General features: G+C 40.5%; 1 protein-coding gene across 1 annotated transcript; it reads right to left on the bottom strand.

The window, feature by feature from the left end:
- Positions 1-671: 671 nt before the first annotated feature.
- On the bottom strand, positions 672-23579 carry smarcd1 (SWI/SNF related, matrix associated, actin dependent regulator of chromatin, subfamily d, member 1). The gene is made up of 13 exons (XM_031301830.2): positions 23335-23579; positions 15816-15991; positions 14367-14409; positions 13365-13487; positions 12634-12756; positions 12226-12342; positions 11472-11573; positions 11141-11302; positions 8498-8595; positions 6406-6541; positions 5346-5468; positions 3807-3908; positions 672-2131 (listed from the first exon to the last, which is right to left on the bottom strand). The coding sequence occupies exons 1-13, from the start codon at positions 23518-23520 to the stop codon at positions 2078-2080; spliced, it is 1545 nt and encodes a 514-aa protein (XP_031157690.1). The 5' UTR covers positions 23521-23579; the 3' UTR covers positions 672-2077.
- Positions 23580-24640: the final 1061 nt, after the last annotated feature.

The following is a 24640-nucleotide window of genomic DNA, read 5'->3' as shown; positions in this document are numbered from 1 at the left end:
TCTTAATACGTTTGTACTTTTACTTAAGTAGAATTTGGAATGAATACTTTTACTTGTAATTAAGTATTTTTTACATTGTTGTACTGGTACTTTTACTTAAGTAAAAAAAAAAGTATTTCTTCCACCACTGATAATTTATTTGGTTTCTTTGTCTTATGTGAGTCAACTTAAAGGTGCACTATGCATTCCTGCACAACGTTACTTCTGTTGAAGTTCCAAGTAAATTCAAACAAAACAAAGCAAGCTCGCCCCTCCCCCCATGTTTCCGTAACTGTCATGACTAACTGACACTAACCCCCACCCCCTCCCCCAACCATCTTGTCTGTGATTGGCTGGAACGTGTTTGTTGTATTTTGGTGCCTATCCTGTGCCCTATTGTTTGTTTGATGTTTACGACCCTGTGTTGTCTCCCGAGACCGGGCTTTTTCACAGTGTATTCAGGGGGCAGGCAGCTACCGGATCAAGGAGAGATGCCTACGATTTGAGACAAAAATGAAATTGCGCTGAAACCATGCAGGAACGGATAGTGCACCTTTAATGGGTTAATTGTGACTGTTAGGTTCCAACGATTTCTTTTAAATAGGTTTAAAGGGCATTTTAAACTATTTGACATTTTAAAAAAATTACTTAATTTAGAAACTAATGGTTAAAAAAATAAAATCACAGACAGGTATATTTTACATATCCTTTATTATAACATAACATACAGAAAAATAGGTTTGGTCCATGAAAAAGTCTGCAGATTCAAATACAGTCAGTATTGTGTTGTACAACCCAGAGGTTCCCACCGCTCGTTTCAAATCATGTACCTGCCCAAACCCACATTAGTGTATTCTTGGAATTTGTTAATTAAATGCACACACGCTTAAGTTTCAGCCAGGACACTTATCTCTACCTTCAACAGGGAAACAACCATTAAACTCAACAAGGTGTCAGGTCTTCAGCCAGTGTAAGAAGAAGCTACGGCTCCTCCTCTATGGCTTCTCTGCACATAATTAAAAATACACTAAACTAAAAGCAGAAGATTTAACTTTCCCAGCTTGCCGACGACGTGAATGCCGTGTACATTTCATCCAGCGGAGCAGTGATTCTCCAAATGTGACTGGCGTCTTTATGTTGAGGAGAGCTACATCACTGTGCTGACAGCGAGGGCTGATTAATAATATAAATACTGGTTCAACTATCTGAGCGTAGACAAAGAGTTAAGAAAAACATCTGCCAGGATAAGAGATACAATTTTACTTCACATCCATCTTCAGTTTTTTTCTGCTCAGTATTTACAAAACTATATAGACTAGAGGTACTCATACTAGCTACTTCCTTGATAATCCGTACTAGCTAACAAGACAAGTACTGATTTAATACACATTTTAAAAACAAGAATCATTGATAACAAAAAAAGGAAAACTTCATACTAAATGGCACTCTTAACAAAAGATGTATATTCTGCCATGATTGAGCTTTTAGACATCTCTCGTACACCAGACTGAGGCACAAACTGTCAAAACAAACCAATGAGAGCTTAAGACAAAGTGACACATGAACAGCCAATGTGCAGCAAAGTAGCCTGATTGATTACAAACAAAATCACAATTAATATCTAACTTATTGGGCAAGGATCCAGGGGCTGGGTTGAGAGTGTAAAATGTAAATTTACTTTCCAAAAAGGGGAACAAAGAGTCAAGGCAGAATCAACACATTCCAGCTGATTTTAGATATTTTATATTCAGGGACTTCCCTCTGCACACGTACCAAAATGAAAGGAATGCTTCCAGGTAAGGCTTAGACATGCAAGCAAAAATACATTGTGCTCAGGGAGCTCTGGTGTGAGGAGAATAAACAAAATATACTTTGTGAAAGTAGCAACCAAACTGCAACAGTAGTCGAGCTGCAGGGTGAAAATAAAACAAAAAAGGACATCCTATATATATAACGGCAAAGCCATCTAGTATCTATGTCTCTAAGTTTGTCAGAAAACTCGGGAGGAATTCATTTTGAACGTCCCACACTCTCAAACATTAGTCGTCTCCCGACAGCACAGCACGTCTCCGTATTTGCTGCCTGTGGATACTTTTCTTTAGGTGTTCCTGATGCCGAGCGCCGTCTCCAGCTCCTGTCGCCTCTGCTGGACCTGAAAGACAGAGAAGATGAAATCACCAGAAGACAATGACAATAAGAGAGTCTACCCCCATGCTAACATGCTAACATGCTGTTTGATGTTAAGAAGATATAATGCCTACTGTGTTCACTATTGTAGTTTGCGTGTAAGCACTTCCTAATTAGGAGTAAAGCTGAAACAATTAATTGATTAACAAAAAAAATCAGCAACTACTTTGATTGATTCATTGTTTTAGTAATTTTTCCAGCAGAAATACCAAACATCCGCTGGCTCAAGCTTCTCAAATGTGGCGTCGATTTGCTTGCTTTTGTTTGTGGCATATGATCAGGGTACCCCCAGGTTTCTCCTAGTTAAATTTAAGACATTACCAACGTGTCTGCATCTCTGGCCAGACCTTCCGACACTTGCCTATTTTGAGGTGACAAGCTTAGCTTGTGGGTAGCACGGTGCGAGACGTTTTGTTTCCTTTCCCAACAACTGACCGATTCGAGCCAGAGCTTGGATGTTTAAGGACAGAGCTCGCACACCATGTTGCGTACTAGAGGCGTTGAAATTAATCAAATAATCGCTGCATCGAATCGTGGACATGGACGACGCTGCATCGATAAACAGCTGGGCCATAATCGATTATTTCTGTTTACAATTTAATGTATGCCTAACAACCTTTCTGTTTACATATTCTGTTATGTTTTGCACATTCAGGAAGTGCCATGTGTATGTCTCAGTGCTGTAGTTTTATGTATCCACTTTATTTAGTATTAGAGCACTGCAGAATGTTTTGTTTTTGAAGCTTGAAAAGCTATGAATTAAATATCCTATATGGCTTTAATAGTAAAAATGTATTTGACGCTTCGTGATGCATCGTGATATTGAATCGAAGACATGATAATCGTAATCAAATCGGGAGATCAGTGAAGATGCACACCTCTATTGCGTACACTGACGTAAACAGTACCTGAATTATAACATCCAAGTCACACCAAACGGAGTAAATTGTAAAGTCACACATACATCAAACATTTATTTATGACGTTACGGTATTTAATCCTACAAAAGGTTACCTTAGGCTCTGGAAACAATAGGCATTTATCTGACATCTTATAAGAAGAGAAAAAGTGACTGACATAAAAATATCTGCAGCTCTTGCTATCTGACCTGAAAACAGCCACTGATGTCGTAAACATTTTTGATTTAAAGATTTTAACCAATTTTAGTTTATATAACCCGAAAAATGCAAACTTAAGTCCAACCAGTTTTTATTTAAAGGACGTCTTACAGGCAAAAAATGTGTACCACGAGTAATTCCAATGAGCGTTTCCTTTTTGCCATTTTCCGACATTTTACAATTACTAAACCAAAACAAATTGCAGATAATAAAAGTAATGGTAGTTGAAGGCGTACTTAGCACTAAACAAAAGTAAAGCTGATCACCAAAGTCATTACAATTCACCCTCTAGGCACCATCAGGGTTTGCACCAATAGTTGTTAAGATATTTCATCAACCCCGTGAGGCACTAGAGGAAAAGTCATGGGTTCACTAAAGTTGATAGGATTCATCCTCTGGGAAACATGAACATCTGTGTGAAAATTCATGGCAATTCATCAAATAGTTGTTGAGATAATTAAGTTCGGACCAAGTGGTAGAAATAGAGAAAGACAATATATAGGAGGAATGAAGTTGGATTACCTTGGAGTAGAAGTAGCGGCAGACCGCCTCCTGAGCCCATGGCTGGTAGTAAAACTCTGCTCTTCGCTCTTCTTCTGGGTTTCCTACCACATCTGTCATGGTCTGTAAACAGAGAAAGACAAATTTACACACTCCATTTCAACTGGTCCTACAGATGAAAAATGGAAGAGCCCAGGCTCCTGTAAGGATAAATAACATCTACCAAACGCTGACCGCAGTAATGACAAACATACCGTCACAAGTAGGGATGCAAATTTAGATTGTTTTTCCTGACCGACAGCTGACCCTCGTTAACTGATCAAAAAAGCTAGGCTTATGGTTGTTGTTTTCAGCGCAAAAGGCTCCGCAAGTTGTCGCAGCGCGTAACTCGGCCTGCGCTGCGCTTTCAGTTCAACATGGTCGGCTTGGAAGACTGGCCGAGCAGGTTCGCCTGTACAAAAATCGGTATGATTTTTCATGTACAGACCACAGGAAGTCAAACAGCCTTAACTATGTGGTCAGAGAGAGACCCCACACTGGGAAAAGAATAAGCATTTTGCTGGAGAGTGGTGTGAAAAAAACGAGAGATGAGAGTCAAAGCTAAAAAAACGGCCTGTATAGAAAGTGTTCTTAATAGTGTTAAAAGGCTGACAGTCATTTAGAAATAAATGTCCTGTAAATACTTACAGTAGATAAATGTAATGTTGGCCTATTTTTCCTATTCTTTATTTTTTTTTATAATATTGCTTTTAACTGTTTAACTGGTAGTATTAATTAGCCACAATTCTTATTGTTGGTTAACGGTTAAATGGTTAATCGTTAACATCCCTAGTCACAAGAGAACTTTGTTTTTTATATATATATATATATATATATATATATATATATATATATATATATATATATATATATATATATATATATATATATATGGCTGACTGTTGCTGTGAAAGCAGCCAGCGAGTTCTCAACTGAATTTGTTCAATTTCACAGAGATTCGGCTGAACAAACACTGCCGTTGGGCGACAGCTGGTCAGCAGTTGATCAGCTCACTCAAAGGTCAGACCAGAGGCGAGTGTGCAGCCAGTCGTAGTTATTAAATGTTTCACACTCTATTTTGACTCTGCTCTCCTGTGTTACACCTGAGTGAGCAGCATGAGCTTTGTGTTTTCAGAGATAGGATACATCCACGTACTTAAGAAATGAAGTCCTCTCCTCACACAGTTGGACCTTGAATTGAAACCCAAGGGATTTTGCTTCAGCAAACCTCCGTAAGACCAAGTATGATTAACCTCAAACATGACCTCAAGGAATTTACTGAACTTGAAAATGAACCAGGTTTAGAAATAACAGAGGGTATGTTAATAACTGTTGCTTTGATGTTATTTCTTTCTGATTCTTGACATTTGATATCTGACATGAGATTGTTAGTGTCAAGTGGTTGACGGTAGTTTAAAAGACAGTTCTTCTGAGATACTCTTAGTTATTTACAGAGATATCAGACCACAGATAAAAGTGCTTTAAGTTCCTAAAAGATTCAGTGGTGACAGACAGACTCACCTTGAGGTCTCTGCACTGGGACTGCAGCCAATCATTGATAAAGCCCTGAGGATCTCTGGCAAAACTCAACATGAACTCTCTCTGGGTCTTCAGCTGGTTAATGGTCTCAATGGTTTCATGGATCTGAGAAGAATTAAACAGAACAAATAGAAGGGTCATCAATTTAAAGTAATTCATAAGGTATTAATTCAGTGTTATTAATCAAATGGAATATTACAGACAGAAAAAGGGAGAACAGGTGTTTCCTTAATAACCATTTTACATCCAGTATTCCTCAGATAAGCAGTTCCAAAACTGTTTTAAACAACGGCACCAGTCCATTGTGATTTCTGTTTTTCAGACACTATATATACACATACAGAGAAAACTAAGACAGGCTCTGCGACAAAGCTGTTTCTGATATTAGGCCGACAGGAACCGGGTGTATATAAGTAATCGTCACCAAACCCCCCAAAAAAGAACAGTCACAAAATGAATGGAGTCTATGAACTATAAACAAGCTCTCTCTGTTTACAATGTTGACTTGTCTCAGAACAAAGACCACACAGGAGGACGTCTTTTAGGGGAATGGCTCCACACCTTATCAATGTGATTACAGCCCTCCCGCCAAGGTAATGGCTGCAAGCAAGAGGCCAAAAGACCTGGCTGACCTCAAAAGTGGCTAGAAAGAAGGCGGTAAAATTTGGAAGAGCAGATATGTGTGAAATTGCCCTCAGCAGGTAAACAAAACAGGGAGAAAAAAATTCTACACGATGGCTTGATGGAACAGGAGCCTAATAAAAAACCTGCCTATTGACATTGTATTTAAAGTGAGTGTGCTTAAAATTGCCTTTACAAGCTAAAGCAGATGAAGTTGTCACATAGAATTAAGTGCTATTTTAAAATACTCACACAAGTTACACTGACAATTGTTGGGTGTGCAAGTTGTTCTACAGTCAGCAGGAATTTCTAAAGTTAATAGATCAATACCCCACCAAAAAAAGCACAGAAATACTGCAGGAAACCACTCCCTTTCATTACAAAGGGAGGGGGTGTGTCTGTTCAAAACTCTCTGTTGTACCTTGTTGTCCAGTCCTGCTATTTCCTGCTGACTGGCTGTGGAGAGCAGGAAAGAGTTCATCTGGGTCTTTAGCGTGTCATCCACCTCCACGTCAATGTCATAACAAGCAGTCTTCTTTTGGTCATTAGGATCCACACTATAAAATAATACAGTACATTTAGTTTTCGTAGTATGTGCATTTGTTACATTAGCAGCAGGAGATAAAATTACCCAACAAGACTGGACTCAAACAGCAATCCAACTTCTTAATATGTTGGGTAAAATGTTCATAGCTCCCAAACTAATTAAGGATCTATTATTGAACATAAGAAACACTAGGGCTGCTAAAATGAACGCAATAATAACCAATTAAAGAATCTCCTTTTAACACCACTCATTTTTTGATGTGCGATTAACACGCGTGTTTTGTGATTTTGGCCTCAGGCCGCTACATAGTTTGGGAAATTAGAAAGCGATGCAGCACTGCTGCACTCACCGGAGACTAATCACAGTTACCTTTGGGCTCACAGCACAATATTTTGACCCACAGTGGGAACTTCAGTCGCATGCTTTGACTGTTATAAAAGATAGAGAAGAGGCATTTCGGCGACGCGTGTGCCTCAAGCACTCTCTGCAAGTAGCCAAACAGTGGGACATTGAACATAAAGTCAGCACACTGACCACTCAGTGCACGCAACAACAAGCAACTCCCATTTGAGCATTTGCCTTGCGTGGCACATAGCCTCCACCGAGCCATCACAGTTTCTCTCACACTTTAGTTATTGTTTGTTTAAGTTTTTTTTTGTATCACCCTGTTTTGATCCCAGTTACTGTAGTAGGGTTTGTACCTACTACCCCCACTACACTTGCACTAACCTTCATCCTGGACTTTACATCTGCCAATTGAATATACTATATATTGTTTGCAAATTTTGTACTCAACCCATTCTGCCTCTTTTTTTGTTATGCAACAGCTATTTTGTATGTATTCTGTGTATTTCTGTATTTATTATTTATTTCATATTTAATATGTTTGTTTGTTTATGTATGCACCTTTCACCAAGGCAAATAAGTTTTAAGTGGGACAGTACATTGTGTTAGTATTACCTAGTAATGTTCCATTCAGGTCATTATTATCTGTTGTTGCTTGATGGGCTTGAGTTTACCATATTATGCTTTCAGCATATTTTTTGAGCATACAGTACCTTTGAGGTTATTCTGGGGAATATTCTAGACCAGGGGTGGCGAACCTGTGGCTCTTGAGCCGTATGCGGCTCTTTGCCTGCTCCTGTGAGGCTCCTACTGTGTGGCTGGGGGCTGTGTCATTGGTTGATTGTTGTTTTTAACTTTTCTGAAACATACAGTATTTCAGATAAGTAAAAAAAACAAACATTTGAATGCATCTGCCAATAATTTTAAAATGGAAAATAATGCAGCAGAGTTTTGAGGACAGATTCTGCAACCTGAGGAAAAACAGCGGCCACAGATCACCTTCCTCGTTAACCCTTTCACTGCTGAATCAGATTGTTTGAAAGACCTTCTAGTGACAAATGAGTGAGAGAGTTGCTTCGAGTGGCCACAACCGAGTTCTAGCAAGACCTGAAAAGGATTGTGGATAACAAAGACTGTCAGGTTTCCCACTGAGTCAGTCTAAGTGAGAAAAAAAACTATGAAAACTGCTATGTATTATAACTGTCATCAGATCTGGAAGACACTGTTGCTGTTGTAGTGTGGACGTGCATGTGTTGTGTGGCTTTTTGCTATGGTGCGTTTCTTTTTGTGGCTCTTTATACCTAACTGGTTGGCCACCCCTGTTCTAGACAGTATTTGTCATTGTTTTGGATTGTTGCAATAATAATAAACATTTGCATAAAGCAAGCCTATTTGTCCTCTATGTTGATAAGAGCATTAGAAACTTAAAAAAATATCCCTTTTAAAAGTACATTCAGAATGGATTAAAAAAAAAAGTGTGATTAATTTGCGTTTAATCACGAGTTAACTATGGACAATGATGCTATTATTCGTGATCAAATATTTGAATCAATGGAAAGAAAAAACAATTTGAGATGTTAGACACAGAGGGGACTCTCATACATCACTGTAACGAGGTTACCTGATCACATGGTTGATGATGATTGGTTCAGGGGGCATCAGGAGAGCATGCAAGCGCTGTGGGATCTCGGAGAACTTCATTCGCTGAGTCTCAAAGATCTGCAAAAATTAGACAGGAGGCCGAAGAAAATTAAAGAATAGCCTTTAAGTCTTTTAAACATCTAAAAGGCTCTTTGGACTAAAGCATCGGCCAAATGTAGAGCTACCTATGGAGTATTGTTTTAAAGAAATTACTTTGCTTTATTCATTTATTCAGTGAATTTTCTTTTGGCACACCTGTTGTTTTAAAAAGAAAACCCTACACAGACCGTTATATTCTAGATAAATTCTTTATTAACCACTAACAATTATTAACACTAACAATAACTAACGTGTAGGTGATAATCATGTTTTTTGCTCTGCAGCTCAGCCTCTAATGTGCAAGTCATTTAATCCGTTTGTTTATTTTTATAGAAACAAGTATATAGCCTGAACCAACATCAGTGCCAACATTTGCTATAATCCACTCTGTTCTCTTCTTTTTGTGTCTAAGGTGTGTTGGTCTCTCTGTTAGAATATGCTGTAACAATTTTCACTGATAGTGTGTGGAAAAAGGGTAAAAAAGCAAAAACAAGCTTTTAAATTGACCCTTCGCTAAGCCCCGCCCTCCTTAGTTACTGTTGCTACGCCTGTCAAGCTTTCGTGCCTGGCACGTCCATTACAGTATGTATGCACCGGTGTCAGACATTCCCAAGGAGATAATTAGTCATTAGTCATAGCGAACAGGTGAAATATCTGAGAGAGCAAGACAAAAGGGACTGCAGTATGCATTCGAGGGATATATCCACGAGATAATATGCAACCGATGAGAATAATTTCATCAAAATTGAAGCTAAAGCCTATAGGTCATGCAATAATGTGAGCCGCCTCATACTCTGACCATTCAAATGGGAAACACACAAATTGAGGAACAGCTATGTTCACGCACAGCAGGGTAAGTGACATTTGAAAATAATTATAAATCAAACAGCATATCCATAAATGTTGTGGAATAAACACAAGATATTAGCTTGAACACTGCAATGATAACATTCTCCTGCTTATATTTTTAGCGATTAACAAATGCTGAAATATATTTTAAAGTATGTCAGTGAGCCTTCGTCTTGCCTTTAATCATCTTAAGGATGGGTTAATAACAGATGTGTACCCACTCGATCGTTCTCTGGGACATGTTTTCATGCTAATCGAATGTGTTTGGAGCTTGAAACAAGCTAGTGCTTACAACGCTAGTATTCGGGGCAGAAAGACAGTAGCTCCCAAGACGGCGGCCGCCTGTATACGAGAATGCGACTGTCTTTATAATCTTTTTAATAAACTGTCTGTACACTTACAAAGTTCTCAATGCTTCGGTTAACATGTAGGGACCCTCATTATGCTACCGTTGAAGTGTGGTGATATTTTGAGCCTTTTTAGTGGTATAAATAGCAATTTGTTTTTACTTTCCCTGTGCCCCAAAGACTAGCGTTGTAAGCTAATCAGCGGTCCGCGCTAGCTTGTTTCAAGCTCCAAACTCATTAGATTAGCATAAAAACATGTTCCAGAGAGCAACAGAGTGGGTACACATCTGTTATTTAACCCCTAGGTTCATTTTTTGCGCCGGAATTGTCTTTATTTTACGTTCAAATATATACATTATGAACAAAGAACCGTCATTATTTCCAAGCAATGCTGTGCTGAGTTAGCTAGCTAGCTAGATAACATTAGCGTGTTCTTGCCTTGGAGCAAACGTATGCGTTTTTGTTAATACTGTCGACATTTAGCTAGTTGTGAATGGGGCCTCCCACACTGCTTGATCCACGCCCAGCCTTTCTCCCCTTGGGTTTTAGGTTTCGGGAAGGGAAAAATTCCACCACCCCGTCCAAACTTTTAAGATACCGGGTATCGGATTTGCACAACGCTTCGGCGTACGGTGTTTCCCTCGCTCGAAAGCTTGACAGACGTCCCACGCCTAGTTGCAGTTGCTAAGCCACGATTGGCCTGTGGCGGTTTTCGGGCGTGGCTTAGCGAAGGGTCAATTAATGGCTCTATTCCATCTGTAACACATTTCAAATCATTGTTTTAGTTACAGAAACTAAGTTAGCCAGAAAATATATTTCGTTCTTTAACTTTCTAGGAATTCACCGTTAACATTACACAACCCTCTGTTTATTTTGACACAGTAGAAAAAATGCAAAGGAAACCAGTGACCCAGCAAGAAGAGACGCCAGACAAGGACATAGTGAAGGGTAGAGAGACGGACTGTACAACATCAAGAGCAGGAATTAACCGGAACAACTAGTTTTTCAGTGTTTTAAGCCCCCAATGTATCCTTCCAGGCAGCGCTGCCTGGAAGGCACTAGGATTAGGCAATGGTTATGGTTATGGTTAGGTGCCTTGTCAACGGTTGCAGCGCTGTCTGGAAGGAGACGTTGGGGGCTTAAAACACCATCGAGCGAACAACTATGTGGCTGTTGATAATTCCAGCTTCATGCACTGGCTACAGTTTGTGTCCATCAGGTTTAAAGAACAGAAAGGCCTATTTTAGTGTATTATAAAGTAACAAAATACATCACTAAAGTGTAATGTTAATTTGAAGGCGCATTAAGACACAAAGCATTCCACTCACCTGCTGCAGGTATTTGTCACAGTTGATGAACTCGCGCTCATGAGGGTCTTGGAGTTTGTGGGTCTTGACGTACTGCCATAGGGCCTGGATGATGACAGGTCTAGTCTGGGTGTGGATACCCAGCATACGAGCCAGCCGGGGGTCCAGCTTGAACTGAGGGGGCTGTTTGGTACACAGAAATCCAGATTAAAGCAAGGTGAATCTGCTATTAGGTTTGAACGTTGTTTTTACTTGCCTCTTCAATGACTGAACTGAATTTGTTTCAAGAGCCCTTGGAGGCATCATTACCAAACCTTTGAGAGGCAGAGTAAACCCCTGAGCATTTATTTACCTGGTAGTCGAGCATGAGTAGGACGGTGCAGCGAACACCCACATCACCAGGCCTCTTCACCTGAAAACCATCAGTCTCCTGGGTGGTGGCAGTCCTGTGCCACTAAAATAAAAGGACATATTAGATATAAACTCAAGTATTTACTGATCAATCTATAAACTGACATTCTTTGTTTACAATGACACATTTTTAAATGTTACGGCAGCCATAAACAATTCCTAGCAAAAAATATTATTAAAGTAAATGTAGTGAAAAATACTGTATACCTTATGTAAAATTTGTGGATTTTTTAAAATTATTTTTTAAGCGCAGTAGTCCATGGCGCACAGCTGACTCGTGTGCTTGCAACTCTTATTGATCTTGCCTGTACTGCCTAAACAAAACAAAATGTATTGCTTTGCGCAGCGTCGTCGAGGCTAGAAAGAGCGGCATTTGTAGTTGAGGAGGAACCGATAAGATGAACTGAAATTATTTATTTTATGGGCACCCGGTTCTTGGCATTTTGGAATCTGTTCTAATTTGGAACCATGTTTTGGTTCCCAACCCTACTGGTATACAGAGAATATGCGGATTAATCGTCAATGTAAATAATCGCTAGCTGCAAATTTAATGAGATTTGCAAACCAGAAAATGCTGATAAAACAGTGACTTTCATAGAAAGGCAAAAATATTCATTACATATAATCCTAGAAGAGAAAACTGGGTAAATATCTGCAGATGTATATATTTAGATGCATAAAATAAATTATCTTACTTCCACAAGGTGATTATCTGGACCATACAGGTCTTTGTCCAACTCAATCACCAGAGACTTGAAGAAAGAGGAGAACTTCCTCTTCTGTTTGGTGGCTTCATACTTAGACACAGCCGTCTGCAAAGCAAATGTTGCTGTTATTGGAAATATGAATGCAAGCATTACAATATCTGTAAAACATTGGTGTCTTTGCTCAATGTAGCCCAACAAAGACATTTTGGTAATCTGGTAGGTTATATTATATGCAGAACAAATCAGCTACTGTTAAGCCATAAATAAATACTGTACACAGAAAATATTTATATTTAAAAAGATTCAACCAATATATTTCAATAAAGTTCAAGGGAGCTAGTGGCTGCCTCATCTGCATGGGCCATCCTCGCCAATCATTTAAATCAAGAAGCTTACATCTTCCAGCAGACGTCCCTCAACACGTAGCTCCCATGATGCAACTGTGCCTTCTCCATCCTCAGCATCTGGCTTTGCGGGGTTGAAGGTGTTTGATATAAAGATCCGAAGCTTTCTCTTTTGCTGGAAACAATCAAAAGAAATGATTGTGCTATCATTCACTCAACACTGACTTGATATATACACTGATAATCAGTGCAGAAGCACACAACTGCTCCTTAAAATCCCACGGGTCAAGTTCTATTTCATTCGACAAAGTAAATTTTACTCACGGTAAAGATAAGATAGTTCAGCTGTGAGAGCGTGCCGTGCAGTTAATTTAAGATCAGATCAATGTGTTGGTTTGCTGAATGCAGACACTAAGAGGACATTCAACTTATATAAAATAACAAAAATCTGCCATGGCATGTTGTCCACCTGCGCTAACATCTTTATGTTCACTGCCACATAACAGTCTGTAAAAATCTACCATATTCATTTATTTAAAAAAAAAAAAAAAACAGTAGCATCAGTATGTTACTTCAAAAATCCATATGAAACCTGGTTCAACAGTAAGCTAAAAACCAACAACAAATAAACTTAATCTTTACATGACAACATGAAATGTCTGAACTAATGCTGTAGACATTTGTACAAGGCCCCGGGGGTTCTGAATGGCTTTGACATTAATTTAATGTCTGAACCGGAGTGATTGAGGGATTCAAAGAGTGAAAACTTTAATTGAACCATACCTTAATGGGCCTCTTGAGGGCCTCCTGAATGTCCAGCCTCTTGCGCATGATGGTCTGATCCAGCTTCCTCTCAAAAGCAAGCAGATCCATGTAAGCCTGAGACTCTGGGACCAGTTCCCTGATCTGGGACACAATAAAATACACAGGTGACCACTGGTGCATCATCCAACAAGTTCAACAGAGCACACTCAGAGGGACACACGGTCAGTTTTCGACCATCTCTCAATAAAGTGGTCTCTAATACCAGTTTGGCAGCATTTTTGTCCACCTCATCTGAAACATGTGCTGTACATAAGTAAAAAAGTTGTATATGACAACAAGCAGGTGTAACTGCTCTAATAGTCTCGCTTTGCCAGACCTTCCTCCACAGCGCTGCAGAGGAGGGTCTGGCTAGTCCACACAGCATTCCGGGATGGGAGAAAAACGTGCTCTGGTTTATTAGGTCTTTAAACCAATTACAATCGTCATGGGTGGCGCTAGGCGCCGCACGGAGCCCTGGTGCCGCTGCAAAATAGCTTCGGGAAGGAACCTGTTTTGGTGGAACATGTGTACGTTCAAAAGTTGTTTTAGTCGTGCAACAGAAATCTCAGATTGGACAGATAGTCTAGCTAGCTGTCTGGATTTACCCTGCAGAAATCTGAGGAGCAGTTAACCATAGTCCTCATAAATCGATCAGAGCTTAAAATTCCAACACAAAGAAAGTGTAAAGCAACGGACACCCGGCCAAAAACAAAAACATACGGTGGAATTTCCGGCGGCAATGGTGCAATCCCGGAAGTGGAAGGTCATGGATATGGACTACTGCTCAAACAACTTCTACACAATGACATAACTGCCCAAACAGAAGGTAAAGCTACAATTGTTCTATGACAAGCAGACCTAAGATGAATACACTGCTGTGCAGCGTTGTGATATGGGGGTAAAATGGACAAACAAATGTAATCTCTCCAACACAATCAAGGCCAGGATTAATGGATTTCCATGGATTTGATTAATACTCACCCTCTGAGGTAGAATTTTATCAGCCATCTTCTTCTTCTTTGTGCTGTAAAAAAATAAATAATCGAAACAAGATAAGTTTGAGTGTGAGTCAAAGCGGAGCGCTAGATTAACATAATCACAATAATTCAGTCCCTGATATAAAAGGCTATTGGGATGAGGATCACACATATTCAAAGACAAATGTAGTAACGTAGGATACATTTGTATTCGGTCTACTTTTTTTTGATTAGCTGTTAAGTCTGTTACATAAATTTCCCTTAAATATATGGCTATCAATTAAAGGTGAAGTCTGTGTTTTGTCAAATTTAGCGAATATCGCATTGGGGTCCACTTGCTGTCCCTTCTGTGTATGCGCTTCAAAAAATCCAGGGAAGACTGCAGCGCTATGCTGTCCATTTCAGCTGAGAAAGGAGAAATGTCTGGCTGAGTTATAACCGAGCAGTCTGATGTGTGTAGAGGTCTGTGCTGTTATACTGTAGCAGTGTGGTGTCATTTTCAGGGGATTTAACAGTAAACAGCCTTGCGTAATGCCACCGCTGGTGGTCTTTCATGCTGCGCTTGATTTGATATGCAGCAGAGTTTCTATGAGCAGAGCACGCATTTTAAATGATGGAAGATTGAAAGATTAATATTGACTAATTATGCAGCACTAAATAGAAATGTGTAAAAAACATTTCCAATCTGTTAAAAAATATTAAAATAAATACCTCATTGTACCAGAGGCAATGTGACACAACAGAGCAACCTTGTGGATGTTTTTACATTTCACATTAAAATAAATAAATCAAATCAATGTGTGTCCATGATAGAGGTGTGAATCTTCACTGATCTCCTGATTCGATTACGATTATGTCAGCGATTCGATATCTCGATGCATCACGATGCGTCAAATACATTTTTACTATTAGAGCCATATAGAATATTTAATTCATAGCTTTTCAAGCTTCAAAAACAAAACATTCTGCAGTGCTCTAATACTAAATAAATTGGGTACATAAAACTACAGCACTGAGTACATGACACTTCCTGAATGTGCAAAACATAACAGAATATGTAAACAGAAAGGTTGTTAGGCATACATTAAATTGTAAACAGAAATAATCAATTATGGCCTGGCCAATTAGCGATGCAGCATCGTCCATGTCCACGATTCGATGCATCGATTATTTGATTAATTTCAACACCTCTAGTCCATGATCCTGTAGGTAAAACGACCCAATTAATTCATTCAGTACCAGTTAATATATGCTATGCTTCCAAACCATGTATTACCATCTTGGCAAAATGTAATATATACACAGTGAACCTGGCACACAACCACACGCTACAAAGATGGAGTGTGTGTATTAGGTAAAAAAAACTTGGCTCCGCCTCGCCGGTATGACTTTTCCATGCCCCAAGTATTTTGGACATTAATATTGATCTTCTGTATGAAGGGGGACGACTCACTGCTGGTTGCGGTTCTGCTGCTGAACCTGCTGGATCTGTTGGGGGGCGGGCCTCTTGCGAGACGGGTCCATCACGCCAGGCATCACAGGGCGAGACACTGGGCTGTTGCCGTATCCTGGGGGGCCCATGGCTGGTCCCTGTGGGGTCATGCGGCTGGATGGAGGCATGCCCGGTCTCTGCGTAGAAAATATAGGAAAATTATTTATTTCCTCCCCCATAAAACTTGGAGCTGAAAAAAAATTCCCACGTTTGTTTCAGACTACAGGAATCTGATCTATACACCAACCAGAGCATGTGAGCAGAGTGGATCAGTTAAAATCTACTCTCCCCGGTGACAGAGCTGTTCCTTCTGCTCCCCCGCCTTAAGCTGTTCCACTCAATATCGCTCTGCACTTATCTGTCATCCTTTAACTTCAGTCTATATATGGATATATGGGCTTGAATTTTAGTGTGGGATTGCAGGTATTGCGCATAAATGTACTGTATTGATTCCTGCACAAATTTACAGCATGTCTTGTTCAGCCAACACTGGTGCAGAATGCGGGACGACTGCCCCGAAGAGCGGCATCACAACACATGGACCGCTGGGTGAAACGTAAACATCCACGTGTGGAACCCACTCAGAACAAACCCTGGAAAAAAACCTGAATTGACAAGTGCAAACGGCAGTGTGCCAACATTAACACCGTTTAACAGACAAGAAAGGTAATGTTACTAAAGCCTGGTTCACACGGGACGATTTTAAAATTGTCGGCTGATTTTCCAATCCTGAGAGACCCCACACACGGCAATAAAAAATCACGGGTCTAACAGTTTTGGTCGTACAGTGTGTGGTGCGCAGCACACGGCAAAATCAACACATCACACACGAACCGATTTGACTCCCGAGCAATCCCAGGTCAGACGAGAAATCTCGCAAAATCCCTCGAGATCAAACGTGACTTCAGAGTAAACAATCATGGCGGACGAAGAGGATGCAGTGGCGATAATTTGTAGCTTGTTTTTAACCGAAAAAAACGGTATCAAAAGAAAGGGCGATGGTCAAAGAAGTGGAGACAACGCGAGCATGGACTATACTTGCTATACTTATCTCCGACGTCCACCGGACTTTCTGGTGCGCCATGCCGCCCAGTTTCCCGGTAGCTTTCCTCGCCGCCTCGTCACCTCGCTTTCTGATTGGCTACACGCCACAGTCCACAGGCTGCGTGCTCGTTTGTCCCCGGGGGACACCACACACGAGGAGAAATCGGGCCAAAACAATCCAACATGTTGGATATCCCCGATTTGAGATCGGAGCGGTCCCGACGTCCTTCCGAGCAGAAGAGAGCAGTCTTAACACACCACACACGGCAGAAATATCTGATCAGATTATTTTACGATAATCGGAGCATCCTTAAGATTGTCGGAAGGGGTGAATCGGGGCTAAAATCAGCCTAATTATCCTGCCGTGTGAACCAGGCTTAAGAAGCAGCAGTCAAAAAAGCCTTGAACCGGCCAATGTCACACAACGCCATGAACGTCGATTCAGAACACATAGCGAGATTAAAACTAAACTCACTGAGTAATACAAACCTCACCAATATGATGCTCTTTTCAGAGCTTACCCTCACCAAGAGGTTTTCTTTAATTGTTATTAAGTGAAGAGATGAAGTGGGTGAGACAGAGTATAGGGAAAGAATAGAGCAAAAGAGAGCCATCAAAAGAAAGACTGATGATGCAGATCAAAAAGATGACTACTAAGAGGAGGAGACAACTAATTACAGCAATGTAGTAGTTCAGAGAGGCAATCTGAGATATGAATAGGACAAGTAATACCTGTAACTAAGCTCACAAGTAGTGTCCCAGCCAAAGTGTATAAATCCCTATGTGAAGCATGTGAAGGGGGAATTCCCCACCCCTTAAAAACTATTTAGACACTGGAATATTGTTTAATGTGATGTTATGTTTGCTATAAGACATCAAATTAAAGAAATAGCTTATTCTAAACTAACCAAAACTATTTTTGCACTGGAGTACAAGAAAAATAAATAGCATAGCTCATAATCAGCACCTTTGTACTGTTCACAGAAAATACAAACCCTGCTTTTTCATCATCAAATCCACATACTTTGGTCCTACAAGAGGTAGGAACAATTGCATGCCGGCTCCTTCAAACAAGTCAATAGAGAACAAACTCCCCTTCTAACTCACCAAGCCAAGCGCTAAGAACTCAAACAGACGACTTCGTGTCTTTGACTGCATGAGTGCAGGTGAGAAAAGCAGATAAATGACAAGCACTGGTGGCAGCTTTCCCTTCAGATGTCAGTGCAACAAATGAGCGAGATGAAGGCAAAACACACTCTTCTCTGCATATGGTGGAGGGTGGAAGGGAGGAAGAGTGACGGACATTGAGATATCAAAAATACAGACTAGATAAATGCACTCTGCCATGGGCAGACAGGGACTGCATGTCAATCATTTGGTGCTCTTTACACTATACATCAATACAACCTTGGTTTACCTGAGTTCTGCAGTATTCAGAGTATGAAGTCTTTTTGACTATGTTGTGAAAGGCTGCAGAATCAAAGCAGTCAAGGATGCTAGAGAAAAAATATGTAATATCCTTTCACAAAACCATATTTCAGGTTGCCAGTAGCTTAGCAGCAAACACTTCAACTGCTTTGGATATATTATATTTTCTTTCTATACATTTCTATCAAGATTGAATAAAATGTGTTTTTTTAAGAAACATATTTGTGTGAGATGTACCCAGGATTCAATAGCATGTACCCATGTTCAATGTATTCTGCATATGGATAAAGCAAAGCAAAGTGTGAGAAATTCACACACATCTAAAGTCCAATGTTATGGAAGAACCATTTCCTTCTTTGCACATCCAATATCCATCTAAATTTTTTTTGATATATTTAGCAAACTAAACTTCTGTATGAAAACAGGTAGATTCCAAATCCAGAGTATTATCCAGAGCGTGAGATCCCACACAGCACACGACATCTATTGCCGGAAGAGACTACCGGTAAAGTAGTGAAGAATCGAGGGAACAGCAGAAGAGATCGACAAAATGGCAGAGTTTGAGGTTAGCATTGAACGCCTGAATACACGGACGAGGAGCTACAACTAATGGAGGAGAATCTGAGAGCTAGCTAACTAGCAGCGGTAGCAGCAGAGAGTAGAAGCATCAGGCAAGTGTTATTTAAACAAAATCCTGGTGTACTTACAAACTTTCCAATGCCTCGTTTTATGAGTACAGAACCTATTTGTACTACTGTAGAAGTTTGGTACCATTCCGGGCATATTAGTAGGGTAATTTACGAGATACACCTTTGGATCCATTAGCGCCTGCACTAAGCCATTCATTCATCCATAACGTTAGTGAATATTTTAGACAATGAAACAGCGAGTTCATGAGTTCGCCACGTATACCATGGAGGTATTAAGAGAACAAACTATACTTGTAAGAGACATGAGAGAGAAGCTCATGAACGTCCATGTTGCTACTAGGGCTGGGGCGGTATGTATTTTTTTCTATATATGTATACCGCAACCCCCTTACGAGAGCAGCGTAAGTTAGAGCAAGAATGGCAGGTGCCTTAAGTGAGTGACGTCAGTGCCCGTGTGGTCTCGCAAGGAGAGCGAGCGGTAACGGAGAGTAGAGTGCCGCTGTGAGGAAAAGAGAGAGGAAAAAAGAGATGGCAAAGATGATGTAAAGTGAGTTAAAAGTGAACAATAAACAACAAGCTAGAGCTTCTCAAGACACGGTGGCTTTATCTATTGTCAATACTGCTGGTAAAGTGAATGGGGTTACCCCCAAAATAACACTGGCTTAAACCTTACAACATATGTTGCAGCCCGAGTGCAGCCCGTCTAGCAGCTGAGCAGACAGAGAGCAGAGAGGGCGACTCGGTCACTCGGCAGTTGTTGCTCACTTGTTGCTCTCTCTACCAAGATAAGCCGCTCTGTTTTAGACTACGAAACGTGCATGCAGGCTGAAATTCAACATGCCGTTTTATCGGGTTAAGCTATAAACAGAAGGAAACTCTGCTAGCTGCTAGGCTAATGTGCAATGGTAAACACTGCAGCTGTAACGTTAATGTGTCTACCTCAGCTGAGAACGGAGAAATGTCTTTGCCTTTCCTACCGTAATACACGGCATGGAACATTGCGCTCCCCAACTCACAAAATGTCGGATTTGTTCCATCTTTTGATAAATTTTGTTTAGAAAACCTTGAATCCATGTAAGACACAATGAATCCATGTCATTAGAACAGAATCAAAGAATCAATGTCATTAGACACATTGGGCCTCATTCACCAATATCTTCCTAAGTTTTCTCTTAAATATGTTCTTAAGAAAGTCCCTAAGAAAAGTCTACGTCGGATTCATGACGTGTTCTTAAACAGCTGAATTGTTCGCACCTGTCTTCTTAGGATTGATGAATCCCACGTCTTCGTAATTGAAAGTGCGTGCCAGTTGTTCCTAATTAGCATAAGACAACGCCCCGCAAATTCCCATATAAGGACATGACATTTCCTTTGCACCTCCTGGGAGACTGCGTTCAAGAGATAATTGTCGGAGTCGCAGATGACTTGTACATTGCAGTGGTGGAGGAAGTACTGAATCTCAGTACTTAAGTAAAAGTACAAATAACCGGAGGCATATTTACTTTAGTAAAAGTAGAAGATGTCCACTACCACAAACAAGGCCAGCTGGCTTTTAAAAGAAGTTCCTATCCTAACCAGCATAAAACGGAAATATGTTGTTAGAATCGGAATGCGGTTGGTTTTATTCCTGGATGTATTTTAAGACGGTTTTATTTTCTTTAACCATGCAAGTAAGCAAATAAAGTGTGTGAAGCAGAGACAATGGGGAGGAGATGTGAAGAGGTCCAGCCAAATAAATAAGATATGAACGCGTCTTACGGCGGAGGAGTAAACGACGCTGTGGAGAGGCAACTATGATTTAAAAACGGGAATAATAAAAAAAAAAAAAACATTTTCAGGGGGTCAGCAGCGCTGCGCCCGGGCTCTGGAGCACCGGAGCCGGCCTGGAAGCCAATGAAGGATCGGCGGTGCCCCATATCTATGGTAACCAAACTTCACTAGTGAGACAAACATGTGACGGTCAGGAAGACGTTTTGGCAGGGGGAATAACTGATCAGAAAATGTAACGGAACGTTGTAGAAATGTAGTGGAGTAGAAAGTATAGATAATTGCTGCAAAATGTAACAAAGTAAAAACCACTCCATTTTGGCCATATAAATAGTGTGATCAATCACCAAGTAACGCAGGATTTAATCAGTTTAATTGCTGATGTAAATTGCAGTGTTAGTGTTTCTTTGCATACTATTACATACGATTTTTTTTCTTCAAAAAATTATCAGAAATACATTACAGTACAATACTATCATTGTAAACAACTGTAGAATTAAATAAAATGCAGTAACCAATTATTTGGAGCAAATTGTCATCACTCAAACGTGCGTAAGAGTGCTCTTGAGTGTTCGTAAAAAGTGCGCGAGTGGGGTTTAAGAACACATTTCTTCGTAAGAACAGTTGGTGAATCCATGTCATTAGACACAACGCGCAGGGCAATGTTTTTTTTTGCGATGATGATGGTGACGAGCTCAGACCCGCGGTAGGCGTCACATGACCGCGGTATTGCGGTAATCGTCCCAGCCCTAGTTGCTATGACAACACAAACATGAGCACATTGGAATGAACGGGGCTTCGCGCCGAACACTGTATCCAGTTCTCTTAATACATCCATGATTTAACCGGCATAAAATCGGTATATCTCAGACTGACCAGGCCGGTCATGGCCGATCACGTGAAAATCGGCCAATTCCGGTGACCAGCCGGTCAATCGGTGCATCTCTAAAAAAGAAAATCTAAGATGTAACTTAGCAATAAGAATGTGCATACCTACGCTGTGACAAGAGTGTGTGTATAAAGCACTGAGTTGTTCAATTTTACTGATTTAGTGTCTGGCTACTTAGCTAGCTTGCTAAATCCACCTTGCTTTAATGCTAAACTGTGTGTTCATGTGTTTAAGTGTATTTTCCTGTTTTTGTAACATTGTTTAGGCGTAAACACATTGTGGCAACACCAGGAAGAGTTCTACCTGTTCGTCGCACGGAGACGCAAGCACAGGGTGTCCCCCAGTGGTATAGTCTACGTGATATGCAGGTATACGCAGTATACCCACTAAGAAAGCTCCAGGATTTCCATATACCCACTTAAAAATGCCCAATGACTTGCAAAAACATACTGTCCATTATACTTTTTGATATATCATCTGTGTTTTTCTTCTTCACATAGGCTAAATAAAGATATTTCCACAGTAAATTCCACTACAGTACAGTATACCCACTACAATACATTACAGTACACCACTGGTTTCCACGTCAAGTAGTGTTTACCTCCTGTTAAAATGATAGCGTCACTACGTTGTTATGGTTAGGGCATAAGGTTTGGTTAAGGTAACAGTTAAGGGAAACAAATCTAAGCGGAAACGGTCACAAATCAGGCAGCACGACCGTATCTGCGGCGTTTTTTCCGACGATCTCAACATCTCGCGTGATTTGTACTCTGATTTTGATAACTTCAAGTTACGCCCCACTCTAGCAGTCCGCAGAGGGGTTAGGTGCCTTGCTCAAGGGCACCCCGGCAGGGCCAAGGCTGCGCAAGTCCTCACGGAATGTGCCGCCCGAAGAACATACCACATTGTGTATTTAAAAAAAAAAAAAGGTTCACACTCCTGTTACGAATGCATATACACTGAACAGGCCTACCTGTATTCACGCTTCGTTTTCATCACACCAAACGTTTATAAATGTCTGTGGACTAAACACCTGGGTCCACTTATTATTTTGTGTAATAGCTTTAACAGCCAGGTGACACCAAGTTTAAGGCAGGCGCTGAAGTTGCCTCTGCAGAGTGGAAAACAGCAGCAGGCAAGCACTCTGGTCCTGGTTTGAGCCTCTTCTGTTATGTGAGAATCTGCATTGATACAAACTGGGGCTTCGTGCAGCCGATTCATTCAAACGTGGACCAGGCTTTGTAACGTTACTGGCCTGCAAAGCTAAGTTAACTTTTGAATTCAATTCAACAGAAGCTTGAACTCTCTAAAGTACGACGTTTAACATTAAAGGATCCCTTCATCATATTGTTCAGAAACTACTCCAAGACTTTTAGCAGGCACACTGAGAAACAGTCAACAGCTAGCGACGTTAGCAGGCTAAGCTAATTGTCTACCGTGACTAACTAGCTTTACTAAATGTTAGCGGGCGGGAGGGTTAGCAAATTCAAACAACAAACAAACTCTGATAGTCACTCAAAGTAGCCGGTTAAAATGTTTCTCAAGGGGAGGAACTTTTCAGCGGGGCTGCCAGCTACATTGAGCTGTGGCCCGCACCGGTCACAGTGGTTAACGTTAGCCGCTAGTGACAAAGCAGCGGTAAGAGGCTTTGTTCTAGCGGACTGGCTAACGCGTCAGCAGCAAAGATGGAGTGATATCTCACCGGGTACCCGGGCCCGGGCATCGGGGAGCGGTACATGTGGTTCTGCGCGGCCGACGACGGTACCATCCTTCCAGAAGGAGTCCCGGGGCCCATGCCTGGTCCTGCGCCCGGTACCGGTGGTCCAGGTCCCATTGCTCCACCACCACCTCCCGTCGGTGCCGACTGAAACCCCCCTCTGGCCGCCATCTCCTCTCCGAATGTCGCCGCCAGTGGAGGCACGGAGCTAACGCGAGAGCGAGAACAGAGTTTTGGGTGGTGGTGACGGTCCAAAAGCGACCCCTGCTGGATATCTACGGTACTGACTAAAGCTGTCCTGGATTAATGGAAGTCAAAAAATAATGTAAATTATAAAATAAATTAGTTAAAACAATATAACACCCCTAAACAAGTGAGAAATATAGTAAGTTACTGATGATAAAGCACAGCACATTTGTAATAAATGACATAATCACCTGTATCAAAAATGAATAATCAAAATGAGTAATTGAATAAATCAAAAAATCTTTTTAAATTTTTAAATTGTATTGCTGCTTTATAACTATGTGTAATATGGTTATATGTATATAGTATGTACAGTAAATCTTATCTTTTTACTCTGCTGTGTGCACTTTATCTGAACATACTCAGATCTAATGTGTACCTCAAAACGGATATATGTGGGATATCATGAAATAAAAGTCTTAATTTTAACCTGTGCAACAATCAATGGACATAAAATATGGTAACAAAAAAATAAATACAAAAAAACATTGCAGTAACTCGTTTATTTAATGCTGAAAGGTACTAAACAAACACAAAAATGCCTGATAAGATTGACAAATATTCTTTGGACATTTGGACCTTTTATTGTATTAACTTGAATGCCTTGAAAGTCACATCCTCCCACTGAATTCCTACTCTCGATCTGAGTTATCACAAAAATCACAGTTTTTTTTTTTTATTTTTAGTTTTTTTGTCCAGCAGGGGTTTATAAATTAGTAAATTGGCTCCCTTCTTGATTATTAGCTGATATAAATCACAACCACAGCACCTCCATACTGGATGGTTGTTTAAGTGAACGAAAAGTTTTAGTTGACCTCCTTTGAGTGCATGTTGAGTTATGTTTCATCTGTAGAGAGGGTGTTGAACCTCTGAAGTAGTTTCTAAATTAACAAGTAAACAAGTTTAGAGCGCAGCGGCTGGCGTCCTGTAAGCAGCCACATACTCAAATACTTTATTGTTTCCAAACTTTGATGTCATTTCACTTCCCCCCAATTAGCATGGGCTACAACAGTACAAGCATGGCATGCCATCAGTTTGCGTCTGC

Source organism: Sander lucioperca, chromosome 6, assembly GCF_008315115.2.
Source record: "Sander lucioperca isolate FBNREF2018 chromosome 6, SLUC_FBN_1.2, whole genome shotgun sequence".
NCBI lineage: Eukaryota > Metazoa > Chordata > Actinopteri > Perciformes > Percidae > Sander > Sander lucioperca.
The sequence above is the reverse complement of the archived record's forward strand: the minus strand, read 5'-3'. Positions and strand labels throughout refer to the sequence as shown.